Source organism: Danio aesculapii, chromosome 14, assembly GCF_903798145.1.
Source record: "Danio aesculapii chromosome 14, fDanAes4.1, whole genome shotgun sequence".
NCBI lineage: Eukaryota > Metazoa > Chordata > Actinopteri > Cypriniformes > Danionidae > Danio > Danio aesculapii.
Genome location: NC_079448.1, coordinates 3,016,391 through 3,037,094, shown reverse-complemented (window position 1 = coordinate 3,037,094; position 20,704 = coordinate 3,016,391). Strand labels below are relative to the sequence as shown.

The window sequence follows — 20,704 nt, the reverse complement described above, 5'->3', positions numbered from 1 at the left end:
GTGAGGGTTGGGTTTAGGAGTAGGGTTGGGGTAGATGAGAGAATAAACGAGAGAGTATAGTAGAAACGTCAGTGCATTATAATACACCACTGAGATATAGGAACACGTCTGTGCCAGTGTGTGTGTGTCGTCGGCTGTCTGCAGAAGCAGCGTTTCGCGGAGTGTCGCTGTCCGCCATTGTAGTGCTGAAACAGACTCTCCTTTGCATCTCTAACATGAACAGCCGCGCTCTCTCTCAGCTCGAAAATATGCTTTGTTTATATACTTCTATATAAAATTGCATATTCCATCGAGCCCTTATTCTTTCTTTTCGCCTTTAATACAATGCGGTGTTTCTGTTTCTTTTGTGCGATTAAATGTCCATGCGCGTGTACGGCGTGTTTCCGCTCGCCCCTCCCTTCTGCTGCTTAACACAGAAGCGCTGGTCTGCAGTTCAGGAAAGTCACCACTGGTCGGCAGTAAAGATAACACACACAAACACACACACAGGGCATCTGTCGGTCACATGGTAATGGTTTAAAATACAAGCCTAAGAGGTCTACAAATCTATCATCTGCACATAAAAAGATAGATTTATTGGCATTGGTTTGAGTGTTTTTCCATTATTATATTTAGATGAATGAACATTACTTAATACCAGTATAATAATAGCAGTAAGTGTGGTAACCCTTTACACTGAAGGTGTATTGGTTAATGCATTAGTTAACATGAATTAGCAGCTTCTGTAAGGAGTTAGTTAATCTTTGTTAATGTCAGCTAAACAAATGAATGTGTTAATTAATGCATCATTCAACATGAAGATGATTGATTTTCATGATGATTTCATAAGGGGGTAGACCGTTTAATGCTTTTATTCTGTCTAAAGGCTTGATGGCATGTGAACTTGAAATGATTGAGAACTGCATGTATATGATTGCATTAACTAAAAAATAGTAAAACGTATTAATTAAAAACTCAAATCACACTAATTGTTAATCATTTAAATATACAAAACACTGTATAGAGTGTATATGCAATATTATATATTATATAAATGTTAAATAATATCGTCATACAATATCACCAAATATTTCTGATATAAATATTGAATTATTTTTAGTAACACTTTGCAGTAAGGGTGCATTAGTTAATGTTTAGTGATGCAGATGCATTGGTTAAGCTGAATTAACCAAGAACAACACATTACTTTTATGCATAATTTATTCAGCATTAAACAATCTTGTTTAATGTTATTTTACTCATTCCAATGCACTTCCTTACTTTAGTTCATGTTTACTTACGCAATATTATATATTATATAAATGTTAAATAACATCGTCCTACAATATCACCAAATATTTCTGATATAAATATTGAATTATTTTTGGTAACACTTTGCAGTAAGGGTGTATTAGTTAATGTTTAGTGATGCATTAGTTAAGCTGATTTAACCAATAACAACACATTACTTTTATGCAATACTTAATCTTTGTTAATTTTAATTAATAAATTAATACATTATTTAACATGAACTAATGGAGAACGATGACTTTTATTATTTTATTATATTTTAATAATTTATTCAGCATTATACAACCTTGTTTAATGTTGTTTTACTCATTCCAATGCACTTCCTGACTTTAGTTCATGTTTACTTACACACTGAAAAAAGGGTTGCATGCAAAACTCTTGCAAACAATTTATTTGTGTTGAATTTTAACAAACTAATTAAATTGAGCAATGTTCAACTTGATTTATTTGTTTAAACTCGTCCCAAATAAATTGTTTACAACCACTTAACGTAAAAAAATTGAGTAAATCCAAGGAATCATCTTTGAATAATTTTTTTCAGTGATATGCAATTTTATATATTATATAAATAATATCGTCCTACAATATCACCAAATATTTCTGATATAAATATTGAATTATTTTTATTTTGGTAACACTTTGCAGTAATGGTGTATTAGTTAATGTTTAGTGATGCATTAGTTAAGCGGAATTAACCAAGAACAACACTCATTCCAATTCACTTCCTTACTTTAGTTCATGTTTACGTACACATACACTATGCATTTGTTCATAGATTAGAGTGCATCACTTAAAAATGGAAATTATAGAACAGACTTTACAATAAGGTTCATTGATTTAAAGGTAAATGATGGTTGTAAAGTGTTAACAAACATGAATAACAAGCCAGTTTAGGAGTGCAAGTGGAAACCTCAGCTTAAACTTGCATGTTATTCATGCTTTTTAACTATTTATTAACATGATTTATCATTAGCAATGCATTTGTTAATGGAATTATGAACCATATCATTGTAGTACTTCAGCATTATCTGCTGTGTTACTAATGTCTGTTCATGTTAACAAATGCATCAACATATATGTTAACTAATGTATTAATTAACACATTATTATATGTTTAGTTTTAGTATTGCTGAATCAATTTGTTTTCCATTAAGTGATGTTATCTAATCAGTGAACAAATGCATTAGTGTTTGTGTAAGTAAATATGAATTAATGTAAAGAGGTGCATTAGAGTTAACATTACCCAAGATAATTTAATGCTTAATCAAAGTCATTGTTCACCATTAGTTCATGTTAGATAATATATTAAATAACACATTGATTTGTTTAGTTAACATTAACAAAGATTAAGTAAAGCTTAACAGAAGTGTTGATCACTGTTATTTCATCGTAACTAATGCATTAACTCAGTGTTTCCCAACCCTGTTCCTGAAGGCACACCAACAGTCCACATTTTCAACTTCTCCCTAATCAAACACACCTGAGTCATCTTATTATAACATCAGAAGAGACTCCAACACCTGAAGTTAATAGTTCAGATAATGGAGACATCCAAAATATGTACTGTTGGTGTGCCTCCAGGAACAGGGTTGGGAAACATTGCATTAGCTAATACACCCTTAGTGTAAAGTGTCACCATAATTGGAATAAAAATGATTTAATAATAATCATCAGAAAAATGTGGTGATATTTTGGGATGATATTGTTTAACATTTATATATTAATATAATATTAGAAATAAAACTCTCTACAGTGTTTGTATCTTTTATTTGTATTTTTAATACAGTTTACTACCTTTTTTTACTTGATACACTCTTATACATGCATTTCATCTGCACGTACCATCAAGCCTTTAGACAGAAAAGAGCATTAGTCTGTTTTCCCCTTATGAAATATTAAAGACTTGATCAATATGATTGATTTGTGATTACTGGACAACATCTGGACCTTTGAGGATCTGTGAGAAAGGCACAGTTATTATTATTTGTTTTGATTGAAGAGTATCAGTAAACTTTATCAGGGGTTTTTTTCACACATAGATAATCAATTCATATTTAATGAGGTCGTAAAGGGATAGTTTACCCCAAAATAATAATTAAAACATGTTATAATAAATAATATTCATCAGTCATTTGTGAATCTTGAGTGTGAATATCTTTGTGATGAGCACAAAAGAGCAATAATAATAATTTTAAATAATGTGGACCTGAAACTGTTTGTGAGCCAGTTTCACAAAGGATCTGCAGAAAAAATAAACTAGTTTAGGTCTGGAAATGATTTTTTTGTACTAATCAAATACTTTTAAATAAAGAGCAGGAAAGAAAATCCCTTGTGTTGAAACTGCGCCGTCTAGTGGCGTGTCGGTGTAATACGCAGAGTTGTGTTTATATTCTATAGGCTGCATTAATTCGCCCTTGTAGAATTTGTTGTCAGTTGCTTATCATTACTGAACATCTGATGCGAGTTTATCACATTGCCTGAGTTGTCAGTAAATGTCCTCGATGTTTTCTGTGGTCTGTGGCTGTGTTCGCACATTGCCAGCGTTCCTTTTAGTCCCTAATGTTCTTTATCGGGGCTCGTAAATATTTTAAACCACATGGGATCCCTGGCATGTGCGCTGGAAACAGGTCGACCTGAGCTGTGGAAGTTTCTCCATGCTCGAGGAGAAGTGTGTGGGTCTCTCTCTCTCTCTCTCTCTCTCTCTCTCTCTCTCTCTCTCTCTCTCTCTCTCTCTCTCTCTCTCTCTCTCTCTCTGTGCGCGCGTGTGTGCGTGCAATAGGACGGACCTCTTTGTGACTCAGTCTCCGCCCTGTTGCGCAGCGGAGGCGCAGCTAATTCAGGGAGTTTTGGAGAAGAGCTGGATGGAGGACTGTTTTTCCTCTCGTGTAATTTCCCGAAAGGTTTACAGCCGTCATGAGTTATGTTAAACTTCTTCTTTCACTCCGCGGGAATCGGATTGCGTTACGCGCGACCTCGTAGCGCCGCTTTAACTGGAATATGGGATCTATAAGACGGAAAAGTTGAAACTTTTCCCCTCCCCTGTCCGCGCATAATGGAGCGCAGCCGCTCGTGGCCCGTGCTCTGCCTCGCGCTCTCCCTCATGCATCTCTCACTGTCGAGCGGTGAGCTCCGTTATTCGGTACCGGAGGAACAGAAGCCGGGTTCCGTCGTTGGGAGTATAGCGAGAGATTTGGGTCTCAGCGCGATGAGGATTACTGAAAGAAATCTAAAAGTTGTGTCGGAGTCTAACGCGCAGTACTTCGAGGTGGATTCTAACGGTGTCTTGGTTATTAGAGAGACGATAGATAGGGAGCGCATTTGCGCTTTAAGTACAACTTGCTCTTTGCACCTTCAAATCCTTCTTCAGAACCCTCTAGAAATTCACAGAGTTCTCATTCAGATTGACGATGTAAACGACAACGCGCCGCAGTTCCCAAACGTGAATTCATCACTTGAGATATCCGAGGCGGCCGCTCCGGGAACGCGGTTCCGTCTGGAGAGCGCGCGCGATCCCGATGTGGGCATTAACTCCCTGCGCACGTACAGCCTCTCCGCGAGCGACTACTTTGTTTTACACGTGGAGACCAAAAGCGACGGCAGCAAATTTCCTGAGCTGGTTTTGGAAAAGGCTCTGGATCGCGAGACGCAGGCCGCGTTTCAGCTCCTGCTCACGGCTGTGGACGGAGGACAGCCGGAGAAATCCGGGACCACCCTTCTGCTTATTAAGATTCTGGACGTGAATGACAACGCGCCAGTGTTTGATGAGCCGGTGAAAAGGGTTAGTCTTTTGGAGAACTCTCCTCCAGGAACACTCGTGACAAAACTGAACGCCACCGATGTGGACTCTGGCGTAAATGGGAAGATATCCTACTTATTCAGTAAGTACACTCCAGAGAGAATATTAAAAATGTTCAGCGTTGATTCTAAATCGGGGGAAATCCGTGTTGTGGGGGATGTGGACTATGAGGAAGCAAATGTGTATGACATCACGGTTCAGGCCAGGGATGGAGGCTCTCCCGCAATGGAGGGCTCATGCAACATCAAAGTGGAAATAATCGATGTGAACGATAACACTCCGGAGGTGACATTAACCTCTCTGACCAGCCCCATCCGGGAGGATGCTGACAGCGGGACTGTTATAGCACTGATCAGTGCAAAAGACTTAGATTCAGGGGAGAACGGGAAAGTGACACTTAAAGTATCCCAAGGACTTCCGTTTAAGCTAAAGTCAGCTTTCGGAGAACACTACACGCTTGTGACCGACGGACGTCTAGACAGAGAAGCCATTGATGAGTACACTGTTGTTGTCACGGCGACTGACTCCGGCTCGCCTCCGCTGTCCTCTGAGAAGCGTTTTGCGGTCCGTCTGTCAGATGTTAACGATAACGCTCCAGTGTTCTCGCAGAGCTCCTACTCAGTGGATGTAGCTGAAAATAACGCTCCCGGTACTCCAATAGCCAGCGTTTCGGCAGCAGATCCAGATGTCGGCGACAACGCCCGACTGTCCTACTCAATCCTGCCCAGCACCATCCACGGCAGCCCCATTTCCTCATACGTCTACATCAACCCAGAGAACGGAAACATCTTCACCATGCGCTCTCTGGATTATGAGCAAATGAATGCGTTCAGGATCGAGGTGCAGGTGCGTGACGCTGGAGTGCCGCCGCAGGCTTCGAATGTCACCGTGCACGTTTTTGTGGTCGACAAGAACGATAACCCACCGGTCATCCTTTACCCAGCACACTCTGAAGAGACGGGGCTCCAGTTGACCGTCCCGCATGGCGTCCCTGTGGGCCATCGTGTGAATAAAATAGTCGCTGTTGACCCGGACAGTGGCCACAATGCATGGCTCTTCTACACCATTGCTCCAGGAGACGATTCATCTCTGTTTCACATTGAACTGCACACGGGTGAACTGCGAACTGCACAGAAACTCATGGACGATGAACAAGATGGTAAAACCCACCCAGCTTACACCTTTATTGTGAATGTGCGAGACAATGGCGATCCAGCTTTATCCACTAGTGTTTTGGTTACAGTCACCATAGAGGAGAAAACTCCAGACAAATCGCCAGACTTTCGCATTACTCCTCGCAAAGCGACTGGAATGACAGACGTCACATTATACCTCATAATCTCATTAGGGTGTGTGACTTTAGTGTCGCTCTTGACAATGGCGATCCTCTTGGTACGGTGCATCAGGCACAAGGGCGGATCTGCATGCTGCTATTCCAGATCGGGATTTCGTTCTCGCCATGCTTACCAGCAGAGAGCCAACAAAGACCTTCACCTCCAGCTTAACACTGATGGACCCATCAGATATATGGAGGTGGTCGGAGGCCCTCAGGAGCCTCACACCAGGACATACAGGCCCTGCTACTCGACGCTCTCCAGCAGGAGCGACTTTGTGTTTGTCAAAACTCCCATTTTGAGTCATAACAACACGCTAAACATGACTTTAACTAGGAAGCACTTAATGAACTCAACCAATGAGGTGAGAGCACACTCATCCCCACAGCCAATCAAATGTTTTGTTGTCACTAATGGATTTTCTCCTGCTTTTAGATAAGGTTTTTTTATTTGCTCACCAAGGCTGCGGGTTATATAATCAAAATATAGGGATTTTAGGGTGAAATATTGCAATATTAAAATAAATCGATTAGAATATATTGCAAAATGTTGCTTATTCCTATGATGCAAAAGCTGATTTATCTACATCTTTTTTACAGTCTTCAATGTCACATGGTTTTTCAGAAAATAGGACAGTTAAATAAAATATATAACAGCAGGGGCGTGAAGGTGGCACAGTGGGTAGCACAGTCGCCTCACAGCAAGAAGGTCGCTGGTTCAAGCCAGCATTTGGGATTTCTGTGTGGAGTTTTGGCTGTGTTGGCGTGGGTTGCTCCGGTTTCCCCCACAGTCCAAACACATGTGCTATAGGGGTATTGAATAAGCTAAATTGGCCATAGTTTATGAGTGTGAATGCAAGAGTGTAGGGGTGTTTCCCAGTGTTGGGTTGCAGCTGGAAGGGCATCCGCTGTGTAAAACACATGCTGGATAAATTCATTCTGCTGTGGCGACCCCTGATAAATAAAGGGACTAAGCCGAAAAGAAAATGAATGAATAATAGAACATTAACATTAGACAATATTCAAATAGGACAATTTTCTGCTCTAGAAATGTTGATTATTAATTATCAGTTTAAAAGCAGTCAAGCTTAAAATATCTGTGTGAACCATGACAGTTGTCATGACAGTCCTCATAAATAGAAAGGTCTAAATAAGAGCATTTGTTTTCACTTGTTCACTTTTGATCCAATGGTGGTGGTTACCTAGACCAACCTCTTGAATGAGAGTGTACACAGATTTGCACAATAACAAATAATGCAACATATATATATAGATATATATATAGATATATAATAGATATATATAATATATATATATATATATATATATATATATATATATATATATATATATATATATATAAAGATATATATATATATATATATATATATATATATATATATATATATACATATATAAATATGTATATCTATATATGTATATCTATATATATATATATGTATATCTATATATATATATATATATATATATATATATATATATACATATATATATATACATATATATACATATATATACAGTTGCAATCTGAATTATTAGCCCCCCTGTTTATTTTTTCCCCAATTTCTGTTTAACAGAGAGCAGATTTTTTCAACACATTTCTATACATAATAGTTTTAATAACTCATCTCTAATAACTGATTTATTTTATCTTTGTCGTGATGACAGTAAATAATATTTGACTAGATATTCTTCATATTCTATTGCTATAAAGCACAAAGTGACATTTAAAGGCTTAACTAGGTTAATTAGGTTAACTAGACAGGTTAGGGTAGTTAAGTATGTTCTGTATAATGATGGTTTGTTCTGTAGACTATCGAAAAATATCTAGCTTAAAGGGGCTAATCATTTTGACCTTAAAATGGATTTTAAAAAATTAAAAACTGCTTTTATTCTAGCCGAAATAAAACAAATAAGACTTTCTCCAGAAGAAAAAATATTATCAGACATACTGTGAAAATAAAAATTCAAAGGGGGGCTAATAATTCTGATGGCAACTGTATATGTAATTAATGGTGGAAAAGTCTCCGTAGTACAGAATGAGCTTATTAGATTGATTTTTATTGGATTGTGTGACTTTGCAATACAGCTTTTACATTACAGGAATAAATTAATTTTTAAAAATATATTTAAATGGAAAATATTTTTCAAGCAGCGCAGCATTACTCTTTATCTGCTTTTTAAATCAATCAAGCGCAGCCTTGATGAGCATTAAATGGATAGTTCACCCAAAAACGAAATATTCTGTCAACATTTACATTAGGTGCTTCATTTGTTCCAAACCTTTATGAGTTTCTATTTTTTTTCATACAAAGACGCAGATATTTTGAAGAATGCTGAAAACCTGTAACCATTGACTTCTATAGTAAAAGCGTTTCTCACTATGCAAGGTTTTCAGCTTTCTTCAGAATATCTTCCTTTGTGTTCAGCAGAAGAAAGAAGCTCATAAAGATGTAAAAACCACTGCGTGAGTATAAGTAGTGAATCAGTTATCATTTTTGGGTGAACAATTCCTGTACAGTCTTCTTTCTGAAAAGCATTGATCCAGAAATTCTGACGGGTTAAGAATTTGAAGGTAATATTTCAACCTCAGGACATCTTTTGTTTTTCCTACGTTCTCTAGTGTTTTATGAGCACACTTTAGTTTCATTCAAAGCAGCTGGATAATTTGTTAAAAATGCTTCAAGTGTACGTCATAGTGCAGTTTTATGTTGCCAAAAAAAGCTGCAACAGGCTGGCAGGGTGCGAGTCCTGTGACTAAACAGGAAGAGGGAGAAAGAACAGAGGAAAAGATGTGAAGTGGGAAGAAAAGAGAGCGCAGATATATTAAGAACAACAGTAAAAAAGCATTTACCAAAAGTCTTGGATGCTGTCAGACAAGAAGGGAGGAGAAAATTAAGACACAGTGAGGAAAGAGGCTTAGAGAGTACTGTGATAACATGAATTTAGGGATTTTAGAAGTGGAAACATGTCTGTCGGAGAGGAAAAGACATGTTTAGATTAGTGTTTCTTGATGACAAGGCTCACATTTTACACGGAGACTTTGAATCTGATGTGTGTTTTGAATTATTTACATTTTACAATCTGGACTTTTGCTGCTTTTTCTAACTACTTAATTAAAATTAGTTAGAACAACACAATTCTTAAGTGTTTTAGGGAACAACTTAGGGTGCGTTCACATTTAGCTGTTTGTTGAATAAAAATGCATGTATATAGCTATATTTAGCTTGTTTTTAAAAAAAATAATAATTAGTTAAAGAAAAAATCAGTTATTTGTTTATTTTTGGTGTGGCCAGAGAAAAATTAGGTAAATCCTTAATGTTGAGTCCTGAAAAGTCATGTGAAATAAGAACTAATTGCATTGCAAGGATATGAAACCATAACCCATTTGTTGATGCTCACTGAGCACGGTCATACACAAAAAAAGTGAAATGAATGAGGCATGTGAACATAACACAAAATCTAAAGTAATTTTAGCATGCCGAAGTCATATTTATGCATATAAAATATATTTTCCCAACAACAAAATTGTGGCTAGTGAAAATGGCAAGTGGCTAGTAATGTTGAAAAACTGCTAGCCTCAGTGGCTAGTGTTCAAAAAAGTTAATGTCAAGCCCTGATGGTGATAACTGTGGAAGTCACCCTTCAAAATTAAAGTACACCAATCCCGAAAAATGAGCTAAACTCTGACCAATGTGAGGAGCTTTTACTCGACTTGTTTGTAACTATTTTGGTCTGTTTACAAACGTTGCTGTGTGAAAGCGAACCAATCAAGAAAAAGCAACCAACGAGCAACAGTTTTAATCCCTGGTCCGGAACAAAACAATTGATCTAATAGGTGTGACCGCACCCTTAATTGTTTTATGTTCAATCCACTTAAATTTGTGAAAACCATTAAGAAAACTTAATATATTTTTGTAGGAACAATATGAAGGAATTGTGTGGAACGCAGCATATTTTACACTCTTGTTTTCCCGCTGCTGTCGGCGACCCGTTGATTTAAGATGGACAGATTGTGTAGCGGACTTTAAGAAAGAATAGGACTGAATCTCTAAAGCAAGACTGAAGGAGAAGACAGCAGATGGACAGGAAGAGGAACAGACCAGCAGGTTTTGGTCAGGGGAAGGAAAAGGCGGGAATGTGCTATAGATGAAGGAAAGAAAAAGGATGTAGGTAGTGGAAGAAAGAGGCGGAATAACAGGATTCCACAGGTCATGCGTTGACCCCCGACTTCCTGTTGTGCTCAGCTAATGTTATTGATTCCACACGTCTGAGTCATGTGACCTAATTTGTGTGTCACATCTGGGTGTTCATGATAAATCTTCATGGCAACTGTGATTTAGAGCTGTCGGTAACACTTTATAATCCAGTCTCATTTGATAGCATGCACTGAGCTAGTATATTTAAACTAAAGTCAATATAGATTTTATTAAAAATATCATATTGGTGCTTTAATATTAACATATACAACACTGAATCTTGGAAATGTGTTAGCAAATGTTGAGAATAGCATAACATTGAGATTAATGAATGTTCTTAACATCCTAAGAAGCTTTATATTATAGCTTTTATATTATAGTTTGTTGTTGCTTAGAAACAAATGATTTCTTAAAGAAATAAATGTTGTTATTATTATTATTATTAATATTATTATTATTATTATTATTATTATTATTATTATTATTATTATTAATATTATCATTATTATTATTATTATTGTTATTATTATTATTATTAATAATAATAATAATAATAATAATAATAATAATAATAATAATATTATTATTATTATTATTATTATTATTATTATTAATATTATTATTATCATTATTATTATTATTGTTGTTATTGTTATTATTATTATTATTATTAATATGATTATTATTATTATTATTATTATTATTATTATTAATACTATTATTATTATTATTCTTGTTATTCTTCTTCTTATTGTTGTTGTTGTTGTTGTTGTTGTTGTTGTTGTTGTTGTTGTTGTTGTTGTTGTTGTTGTTGTTGTTATTATTATTATTATTATTTCATCCCTGCGAAAACTATTTATGAATATATACCCAAGTTAGCTTATTAGATTTCACAAATTTAAGTTTATTGAACATAAAACATTTAAGTTGTCCCCAAAAATGCCTCAAGATGTGTGTTTTCTGCTTATTTTAAATAAGTAGTTTGAACAAACATCACTTATTGAATGCATTTTACCTGAAAGTGAACATTTTCTCACCATTTACTCACACTCAAGCGGTTCTTAAACTTCAATGATTTTTTCTCTTCTGCTGTTGAACACAAAACAAGATACTTTGAAGAATGTTGAGAAAAATCAGCCATCGACATCCACATTTTCCAAACATTTTTCAAAGTATCTTCTTTTGTATTCAACAGAAGAAACTCAAACTGGTTTGGAACAAGTGGAGGATTAATAAATCCTGACAGAATGTTCATTTTTGGGTGAACTGTCCCTTTAATAAATGCTACAGAACCATTGTTTACTGTTAGTCAGTGTTAAAGTACATTGTTTACCGAGGTTAACAAATGAAACACTTTAATATTGTAAAGTGTTACTAATTTCTCTTTAATAGGAATTGGCAGGTTACCATTCTTGTGTTTTTGTGTTGTGGTGAAGAAGAGTGTTATATGAGATCGCTGTTTATTGAAACTGAATTCCAGCGTAATCTCCTGTGTTTATGTCTGTAGAGGGATGAGCCTGAGAAAATGAGACTTTCCTCTTTTTTTTTTTTTTTACCCATTCTCTCCATCCTGGACCTAATGTCCCATCTCTAAGTCTCTAGAGAGTCATTCTGTCTCTTGGGTCACTGGGCTGCCATCTGGCTCTCCTATCATGACACGTGCTCTGTGTGTGTTTGTGTGTGTGTGTGGAGGCAGGCAGTCATGATGTGAGTTTCTAAAGAGATGGAAGAATCACTAATGGACCTGAGGATAGAGAGAGAGGGCTGTGTGTGTGATTGTATGTGTGTGTGTGGTGCACAATTCTAAACCTAAAATGACAATGAAAATCTTGGACTGGTTTTGGTGGTTTACGGGGACAAAAAACTTGTATAATGACATTGGTATGACCTACAGTAGTCAACATTTAGTCAAATTTGTCCTTAAAACTATTGAACATTAATACAAAAACGCTTTTGAACCACTTTAAATGTTGACGACTGTAGTTGTACTCGCTTAAAATGCTTAAAAATCATACTTTTGGATGTGAAATAGTCTTTTAACATTCAGAATTTGACGCAGTGAGCGTTAGGTTTATGTGTAGGGGTGTGGTAGAGTCTATAAATGTTTTCTTTTTACAGTGTAAAATTCGTTACGCCTATGGAGAGTCCTCGTAAACCTCCAAAACAACATCAGTGCTTTAGTTTCTGTTTTCATTATATAGTTTCCTTACCATCTTTTTCCAATTTCATTAGGCTTTTCACATTTCTCATATATCTTTACATCTTTTTTGATAGTGAATAACACATTATCTGCCAAAATATTTGATTTCAATTCAGTTCACCTGTATGCTTACATGTATAGCGCTTTTCACAATAATTACCGTTCCAAAGCAGCTCCACAAAAGCTGCACATCATTACTTTAGTCAAAATCAGAACACTTAAGAAGTTGTGTAAAGGGTTGGCAGCAGTGGTGTAGTCCTTGCTATACGCACATATACTCAGTATGCCTACTTTTTTCCACAAGCTGTTTGGGTATTACGACTTCTGAGGATCATACTCTCGGTATACTCACTTGTTTTGGTGATTAGACTTCACTAATTTTTGTACATTGAGTATTTCAGTTTTTCGAAGATCACAACAACACCGCTGAATGATGTCTCGCTGAAACGTTCAAGTAAAATTGTAAAACAGCATTGCCGTTGCTTTAGCCCTCCTATATTTCCATTCAGCCCCCCTAACACTTTTGCGATTACCTGTACACTACTAAATGACCACCTCAATCCCCTTTAAATTTGATATAAAAACGGCGGCAGAATCCTGCTCCTAAACTCATTTTTTAGTTAGTCAGCAAACCACAGCTGTGCAGTGTGTGTGTATATATATATATATATATCAAATGAATCAAAGATACATTGATTTTCGTCGTTTCTTTGCCTACTTTTAAAATTTGGATTGGGTGGATAATAGTACACCACCTATTTTTTTAGGACTACACCACTGGTTGGCGAGATATAAGCGTAGTTAATATTTCATTATCATATTGTGCTTTAAAGGGATAGTTCACCCAAAAAATGGAAAGTACCTAAGATAATGCGGTTTTAAACCTTAATGACTTTCTTCTGTTGAACACTATATATATATATATATATATATATATATATATATATATATATATATATATATATATTGAAGAATGGTGGTTGCTGGTACCCACTGATATCCATAGTAGGAAAATAGATTGCAATAGAAGTCAATGGGTGCCGTCTAGCAGCATTTTTCAAAGTATCTTCTTTTGTGTTTAACAAAAGTAAAAACTCAAATAGGTGAGTAAAAATATGGCAGAATTGCATTTTTGGGGGGGAACTATCTCTTTAAGTAAACTTTCAGCACTAAAGCGTTTGCATTTACTTGATAATTAAGCAGTCTACTTCAAGTCCTCTTTGTTGTACTGCATTTAATCATATTTTATTCATTTGAAATGTAAAATATTGGTGTATAATTCTATTAGAATCATTGTTTTAAAAATACTTATGTTTAGAAACGCTAAAGTAAATGATCCAAAAACAAGTTACAGATACTTTAGTCTAAAATCTATGCTTTACTGCCTTTATTCTGAATCTAACTGGACATATTTATGTTAAATCCGTCTTTTTATTCATCATTATTTATGTTAAGGCCACAATTTAATATGTGCCACTTTTATGGGCCTCTTTTATAGTCTTTAAACTATTGACCAGAACACTTTATCTTCGTACTTCGCCTGGAGATTTGTTACTTTCTGGATTTGTTGATCTTCTGCAGTCATGTTATGACCGTAAACACACTTCATGATTTTCTGCCAGATTATTTTCATGCTTTCAGATTAACCCATTTCCTTTTGATCGCTTTTCCCTGTAGCTCTTGTAGTGGCCTACTTTTATTCTGTTTAGCCTGACCCATACTTGTGTAAATGTTACAATCGCATTGCTGTTGTGTGTGGGGCTTCCTATAGATCGAGACAAAGGAGTCGACATAAACTCATTATCTCTAGTTATCATGTACCCTTTTGTTTTTAGTAATAATGTGTGTACAGTTTATACAGAGAACGACACGTTTGCCTCTCACTGTTTATGAGTTATACAAAGAAAACATACATCTTTAAGGAATCAGGTATACCTTCCTGTTCAGTGTTTCTCTATTGTGTGGTCAGGATACATACGTCACATGCAGATGTTTTCCATGTGGACTTTGAGGAAGGATGTCTTATGATGTATAAATCTAGACGTTCATTCACTGAATCGTTCAGAGTTGATATACTGATCCAGATGTTGTTGCCAGATGTAAATCTACAGATTAAGGCCAAAGGGTTGTGAATTATAGTTATGATAGGAAAATCAGGCTTCTTACATGTTAACTAATATAATTTAGGATAACGCTTTGATTGAAGTAGGTGTTTATAAGGGGGGCGTTCACACAGACTGTGTTTTTCCTCTCCAATGCACTACTTTTCCGTTGTTGTTGTTGTTGTTGTTGTTGTTGTTGTTGTTGTTGTTTTTAAGCGATGCACATGTGAGCATCACATTATTTTAGACGCCATGTCAAGTTCAAAGATCTTCAACTTTCACATGCATCACAGCTCATTACTGTCAGTTCCAAAAGCAGTCGACCAATCAGAAGTGGTCGGAGGTGGGGCTCTTTTTGCGAGTTCCTGTTTATAGTAGAAAGTTGGCATGACAACTGTTTTATTTACCATTATATCATGGAGGAGGAGGCACTTATTCTGGCTTTGTGCAGATACCCTGAGTTATATGATTGAAATTGGAGTGCTTAACATTGTATTCTTAATCTAATTCAGTTATTAGGTCATGTTTGTAATATCATGTCATGTAATATCGATCATTATATGGTGTCACCCATTCCTGAACGCCATGCCTCACATTTTTAGAAGCAAAGATGTATTCGGTGTGAATGAGCCCGAATCCTTTATAATCATCAATGATTAAATGAGTATTTTTAGTATGTGCATATGGCAACTGTAATTAAATACCGTTTAGCTCAGTTATGTCATTTTATATGCAAAGGTGACATTGTTTGAGATGTCTTTATGACATGAATACATCATAATCTGTCCTTGTCATGGCAACTTAACGTTATCAAAACAACTTGTCATAAATCTGTCATAAACATGATCACCATGAGGCTATTATAATTCTGTTATTAATTTTAGTGTCATTAATATTTTCTTGACAGTGTTTGCAGTGTTTGTGTGCCGAATTTATCGTAAATAGCTGCAGTGTGAGAGATTAATTGTGCAGTGTAGTCAGATTTCAGTCACACTTTACAATAAGGTTTCATTAGTTAATGTATTAACCAACTTAAACTAATTATGAACAATACTTGTACAGCCTAATAATAGTTCAACATTTACTAATGCATTATAAACATCTAAGTTCATGCTTATTAACATTAGATAATGCACCGTGAGTTAGCATGAACTAACAATAAACAACTGTATTTTTATTAACTAACATTAACCTACATGAACAAATACTTTAATAAAGTTTTTTTTGTTCATTGTTTGTTCATGTTAGTGAATGAATAAGCTGACGTTAACTAATGCAATCTTATCGTACAGTGTTACCCAGATTTTGTTTCATTAACTGGAGTTAAACAGATCGTTTAATAGCCTAAAGCTGAGAGTGCTTTACTCGCGTTCTGTAAGCTACATAGTTTATTCCATGTTATTTATTTATTTATTTATTTATTTATTTATTTATTTATTTATTTATTTATTTATTTATTTATTTTAGTGACGTCTTGATTTTTTTTAAAATGTAAAAAATCCACAATAATTAAAGAAATCAAAATGAATCCAAAACAAATAATCATTTCACCGCAGCTGCTGTGAAAATCTAGAGAGACACCGGCTTAAACCTTGTTGTCCGTACAAAATATATATATTTCTCAGTGTGTTAATGACACATTTTGAGCAGCATTAGTAAACTATCCTCAGCTACAGTGGTACAAATTAAATTTGTCATCAAAATGTCATTAAAAATTAGTCATGCTGTTAATAAATTATTTGGCAAAGCATTTAATGAGAAACTTTAATAACAAATTCACTTTGTTCCACTGTTGTCATTATGACAGTTATAATGATAATCATGTTTATGACGGATTTATGACACATTGGATGTCTTGGTAATATCGAGTTGTCATAAAGACATCTTAAACAGTCTCATCTTTGCATATAAAATGACAAAACTGAGTGAATAACACTTAATGACATCTGTCATAAGCAGTGTTGGGGGTAACGCATGACGAGTAACGCGAGTTAAATAATAAGATTACTTTTCTAAGTAACGAGTAAAGTAATGCAGTAATTTAAAAAAATAAGTAATAATATTTGAGTTACTTTTTCGAAAATGTAACTTGAGTTACTTTTTAGTTTAATTAATTCACTTTTAAAAATAAATTGCTGAAGTAAAATTAGTCACAAGGAATCACAGAGTCAACTAGATATTAAAGTTTGAGGACAAACTTTATGGTGGCTTGAAAAGCCGAGTCTAAAAGTTTGAAGTCGTTTTAAAGTGTAAATAACTGAAGCAGTTTTTATGAAGTTTAAAACAGTCGGCATAGATAAGTACATACATGTTAGCATGTTTCTAGTATAGATTGGCATGTTTCTTGGTAGGCAGTTGCTAGGTTGTTCTAAGTGATTGCTAAGGTGTTGCTAGGCGGTTGCTAAGGTGTTGCTAGGTTGTTGCTAAGGTGTTGCAAGGTGGTTGCAAGGTGGTTGCTAAGGTGTTGCTAGGTGGTTGCTAGGGTGTTCTGAGTGGTTGCTAGGGGGTTGCTAAGTTGTTGCTAGGCGGTTGCTATGGTATTCTAGGTCATTGTTAAGGTGTTGCTAGGTGGTTGCTAGGGTGTTCTGAGTGGTTGCTAAGGCGTTGCTAGGTTGTTGCTAGGCAGTTGCTAAAGTATTATGAGTGGTTGCTAGGCAGTTGCTAACATAAATTAGCATGATTCTAGCATGAATTAGCATGTTACTAGCATGATTCTAGCATGAATTACCTTGTTACTAGCATGGTTCTAGCATGAATTAGCATGTTTCTAGCATGAATTAGCATGTTACTAGCATGATTCTAGCAAGAATTAGCATGTTGTTAGCATGTTTCTAGCATGAATTATCATGTTACTAGCATATTTCTAGCATGAATTATCATGTTATTAGCATGATTCTAGCATGAATTAGCATGTTACTAGCATGTTTCTAGCATGAATTAGCATGTTACTAGCATGTTTCTAGCATGAATTAGCATGTTACTAGCATGGTTCTAGCATGAATTAGCATGTTACTAGCATGGTTCTAGCATGAATTAGCATGTTACTAGCATGTTTCTAGCTTGAATTATCATGTTGTTAGCATGATTCTAGCATGAATTAGCATGTTACTAGCATGATTCTAGCATGAATTAACATGTTACTGGCATGATTATAGCATGAATTAGCATGTTACTAGCATGATTCTACCAGGAATTAGCATGTAACTAGCATGATTCTAGCATGAATTAGCATGTTACTACCATGTTTCTAGCATGATTATAGCATGAATTAGCATGTTAATAGCATGATTCTAGCATGAATTAGCATGTTACTAGCATGATTCTAGCATGAATTAGCATGTTGTTAGCATGAATTAGCATGTTCCCTATCGTGAACGCATCGTAGAAAAGGAAAAGGGGATTATAGTCTCAATGGACAGTGATTTCACTTAAAACAAACAGCACAAAAGTAGCAAACACATGGCTTTAAACGTTAAATAATCCATATATATGACAGAAATAGAGCTGAGGGAAGATCTCAGATAAATTATCACAAAAATTTTTTTGATGTGTTGTTTTTTTTTAAAGGTAAAGGTAGGTGTGGGTTATATAAAGTGCGTTGTTGATTGCAGAGCTCATCTATTTAAAAAAAGAAGGAAAAAAAAACAAGTTCAGAAAGAGATCAAGCCTCAGCCAGGTAATAAAAAGTAACTCAAAAGTAACATAATGAATTACTTACTATAAAAGTAACTAAGTAAAGCAACTAGTTACTTTTTTTGGGGAGTAACTCAATATTGTAATGCACTACTTTCAAAAGTAACTTTCCCCAACACTGGTCATAAGCATGCATTAAATACAGTTCATATAATCAGTCATGATTTTAAAGGTTTCACGAGTCTCATAAACATCTACTTCAGTTAAAGCGTTACCCTGAGTAATATTTATATTGTCATGATTATAAAGTCTTACCAACACCCCTTCAAGTAAAGCGTTCAATAAGATATTAGTGCATTTGAATGAGCCTTAACCAATCAGAATTCAGAGTCTGTCCTTTTATTCTAGTTTTTGATGTGTGTTTAGCATGGCTGATTTAGTGTTGCAAGAGGTGGTGTGTGTTCACAATAGTGTTCTTCATCCTGCTTCATCAAGTGTGCAGAGCATTAGTGCGTGTTTACAGATGTCACACAGCCCTTAAGGCGTTTTTTTTGGACCTGTGTGTGTGTGTGTTTGGGAGTGTGACACCACACCTATTGTATGTTATTTACACAAGTGTTCAGAAAGTAAATAGGATGATCAGAGGGCACACGCTGTGACCTTGAGGTAAAGGTCAACTTGTATAACCTCAGTGTGGTTCGCTTTTCCATTCAGAGTATAAACAAAGAATCCTGAATTATAAATGGAGCACAGTTATGGCAACATATAACACTGTTATAAATTGTGTCACACTGCTTCCGGTTTCAGCTCTTATTTTTAAAGACAGTAGGCGATATACAGTATACACTTAAGTGCAGAAGAGACGCCTCATTATGGAGGATTTAGTTTTATTTTCTGACAGTCCTGCAGGCGGATATAACCTTCACGCTCACTCGCTCTGAACTCTCTCTGTCCTTGATGGATGAATGAGTGTTTTGTACACAGGAGGATATGCAGGGATCTCGAAGGCTCTGACCCTGGATATGAGTAATGCCGTGATCTCTGTCATTGTTCTGATTAATCTGGTGTGGTTTAGTTTATAGTGTTCTGTGTACAGAGTGAGGTTTGTTTGCGTTCGGGTCAGATGTGCTCTGTTGGTGAGGTCCAGGTTTTATCTGTTTGCTTGCCGTTGCGAGCTCATTCTCAAAATTAAACTGAAATATCTTTTTTATTTACAATTTCTCAGATCAGGGGGCTCATTTATAAAGTGTGTGTGCTCAGAATTGATCTTAGGATGAGTGTGTATGCTTAAATCCACGGTCAATGTCGAATGACTAATAAAAATAGTTGCTCAACGTCACGTCAATCTCTGAGCAGGAGTACACAATTTTTATTGAGGTAAAGTAGTAGTAGGGTGACACGGTGGCTCATTGGTTATCACTGTGGCCTCACAGCAAGAATGTCGCTGGTTTGAGTCCCGGCTGTGCCAGTTGGCGTTTCTGTGCGGAGTTTGCATGTTCCCCCCATGTTGGTGTGGGTTTCCTCCGGGTGTTCCGGTTTCCCCCACAGTCCAAACACACATGCTATAGGTGAATCGAATAAACTAAATTGGCAGTAGTGTATGAGTGTGTGTGTGTGTGTGGGTGTTTCCCAGTTCTGGGTTGCAGCTGGAAGGGCATCTGCTGTGTAAAACATATGCTGAAATAGTTGGCGGTTCATTCCGCTGTGTCGACCCTGATGAAAAATGGGACTGAAGGAAAATGAATGAAAGTAGTAGTACTGCAGCTACTTGAACGTTTAATAAAAGCATCGTTTGTGCATCGAATTCATTGTAAACAGCAAAGATGCAGTGTGAGAGATTAATTGGGAAGTGAAGTTAGATTTTTTTTATTAACAGGAGATTAAACTGACTTTTAATAGCTTAAAGCCTGGTTTATACTTCTGTGGAGAGATCGGCGTGACAAACAGTGAATGCAATGTGCGTAGCCTTGCATTTATACTTCTGCGCGCTGTCTGTGTTCCTCTGCAATAACACTTCCGAAACGCTAGCTGGCAGTGATGTGTTTATGTTCCTCTGTGTCGAGTTACTTCGCTGGTGTTTTGTTTGTTCTGAACGCTTCCTTAATGTACAAGTGGCTCAAACTCGCTCAT

The 20,704-nt window shown here is 36.0% G+C and overlaps 1 protein-coding gene across 9 annotated transcripts in view; it reads left to right on the top strand.

Moving 5' to 3' along the window:
• Nucleotides 1–20,704, top strand: part of LOC130240345 (putative protocadherin beta-18) — a 287,342-nt gene that overhangs the window by 242,499 nt on the left and 24,139 nt on the right. The window contains exon 1 of one of the 9 annotated variants that reach the window (XM_056471820.1): nt 4,111–6,784. The exons of the other annotated variants lie outside the window; for them this stretch is intronic. Within the exon in view, the coding sequence (XP_056327795.1) occupies nt 4,343–6,784 (2,442 nt within the window). The 5' untranslated portion in view covers nt 4,111–4,342. Of the gene's footprint in view, nt 1–4,110; nt 6,785–20,704 lie in introns of those variants that run through there. 9 annotated transcript variants of the gene reach the window in all.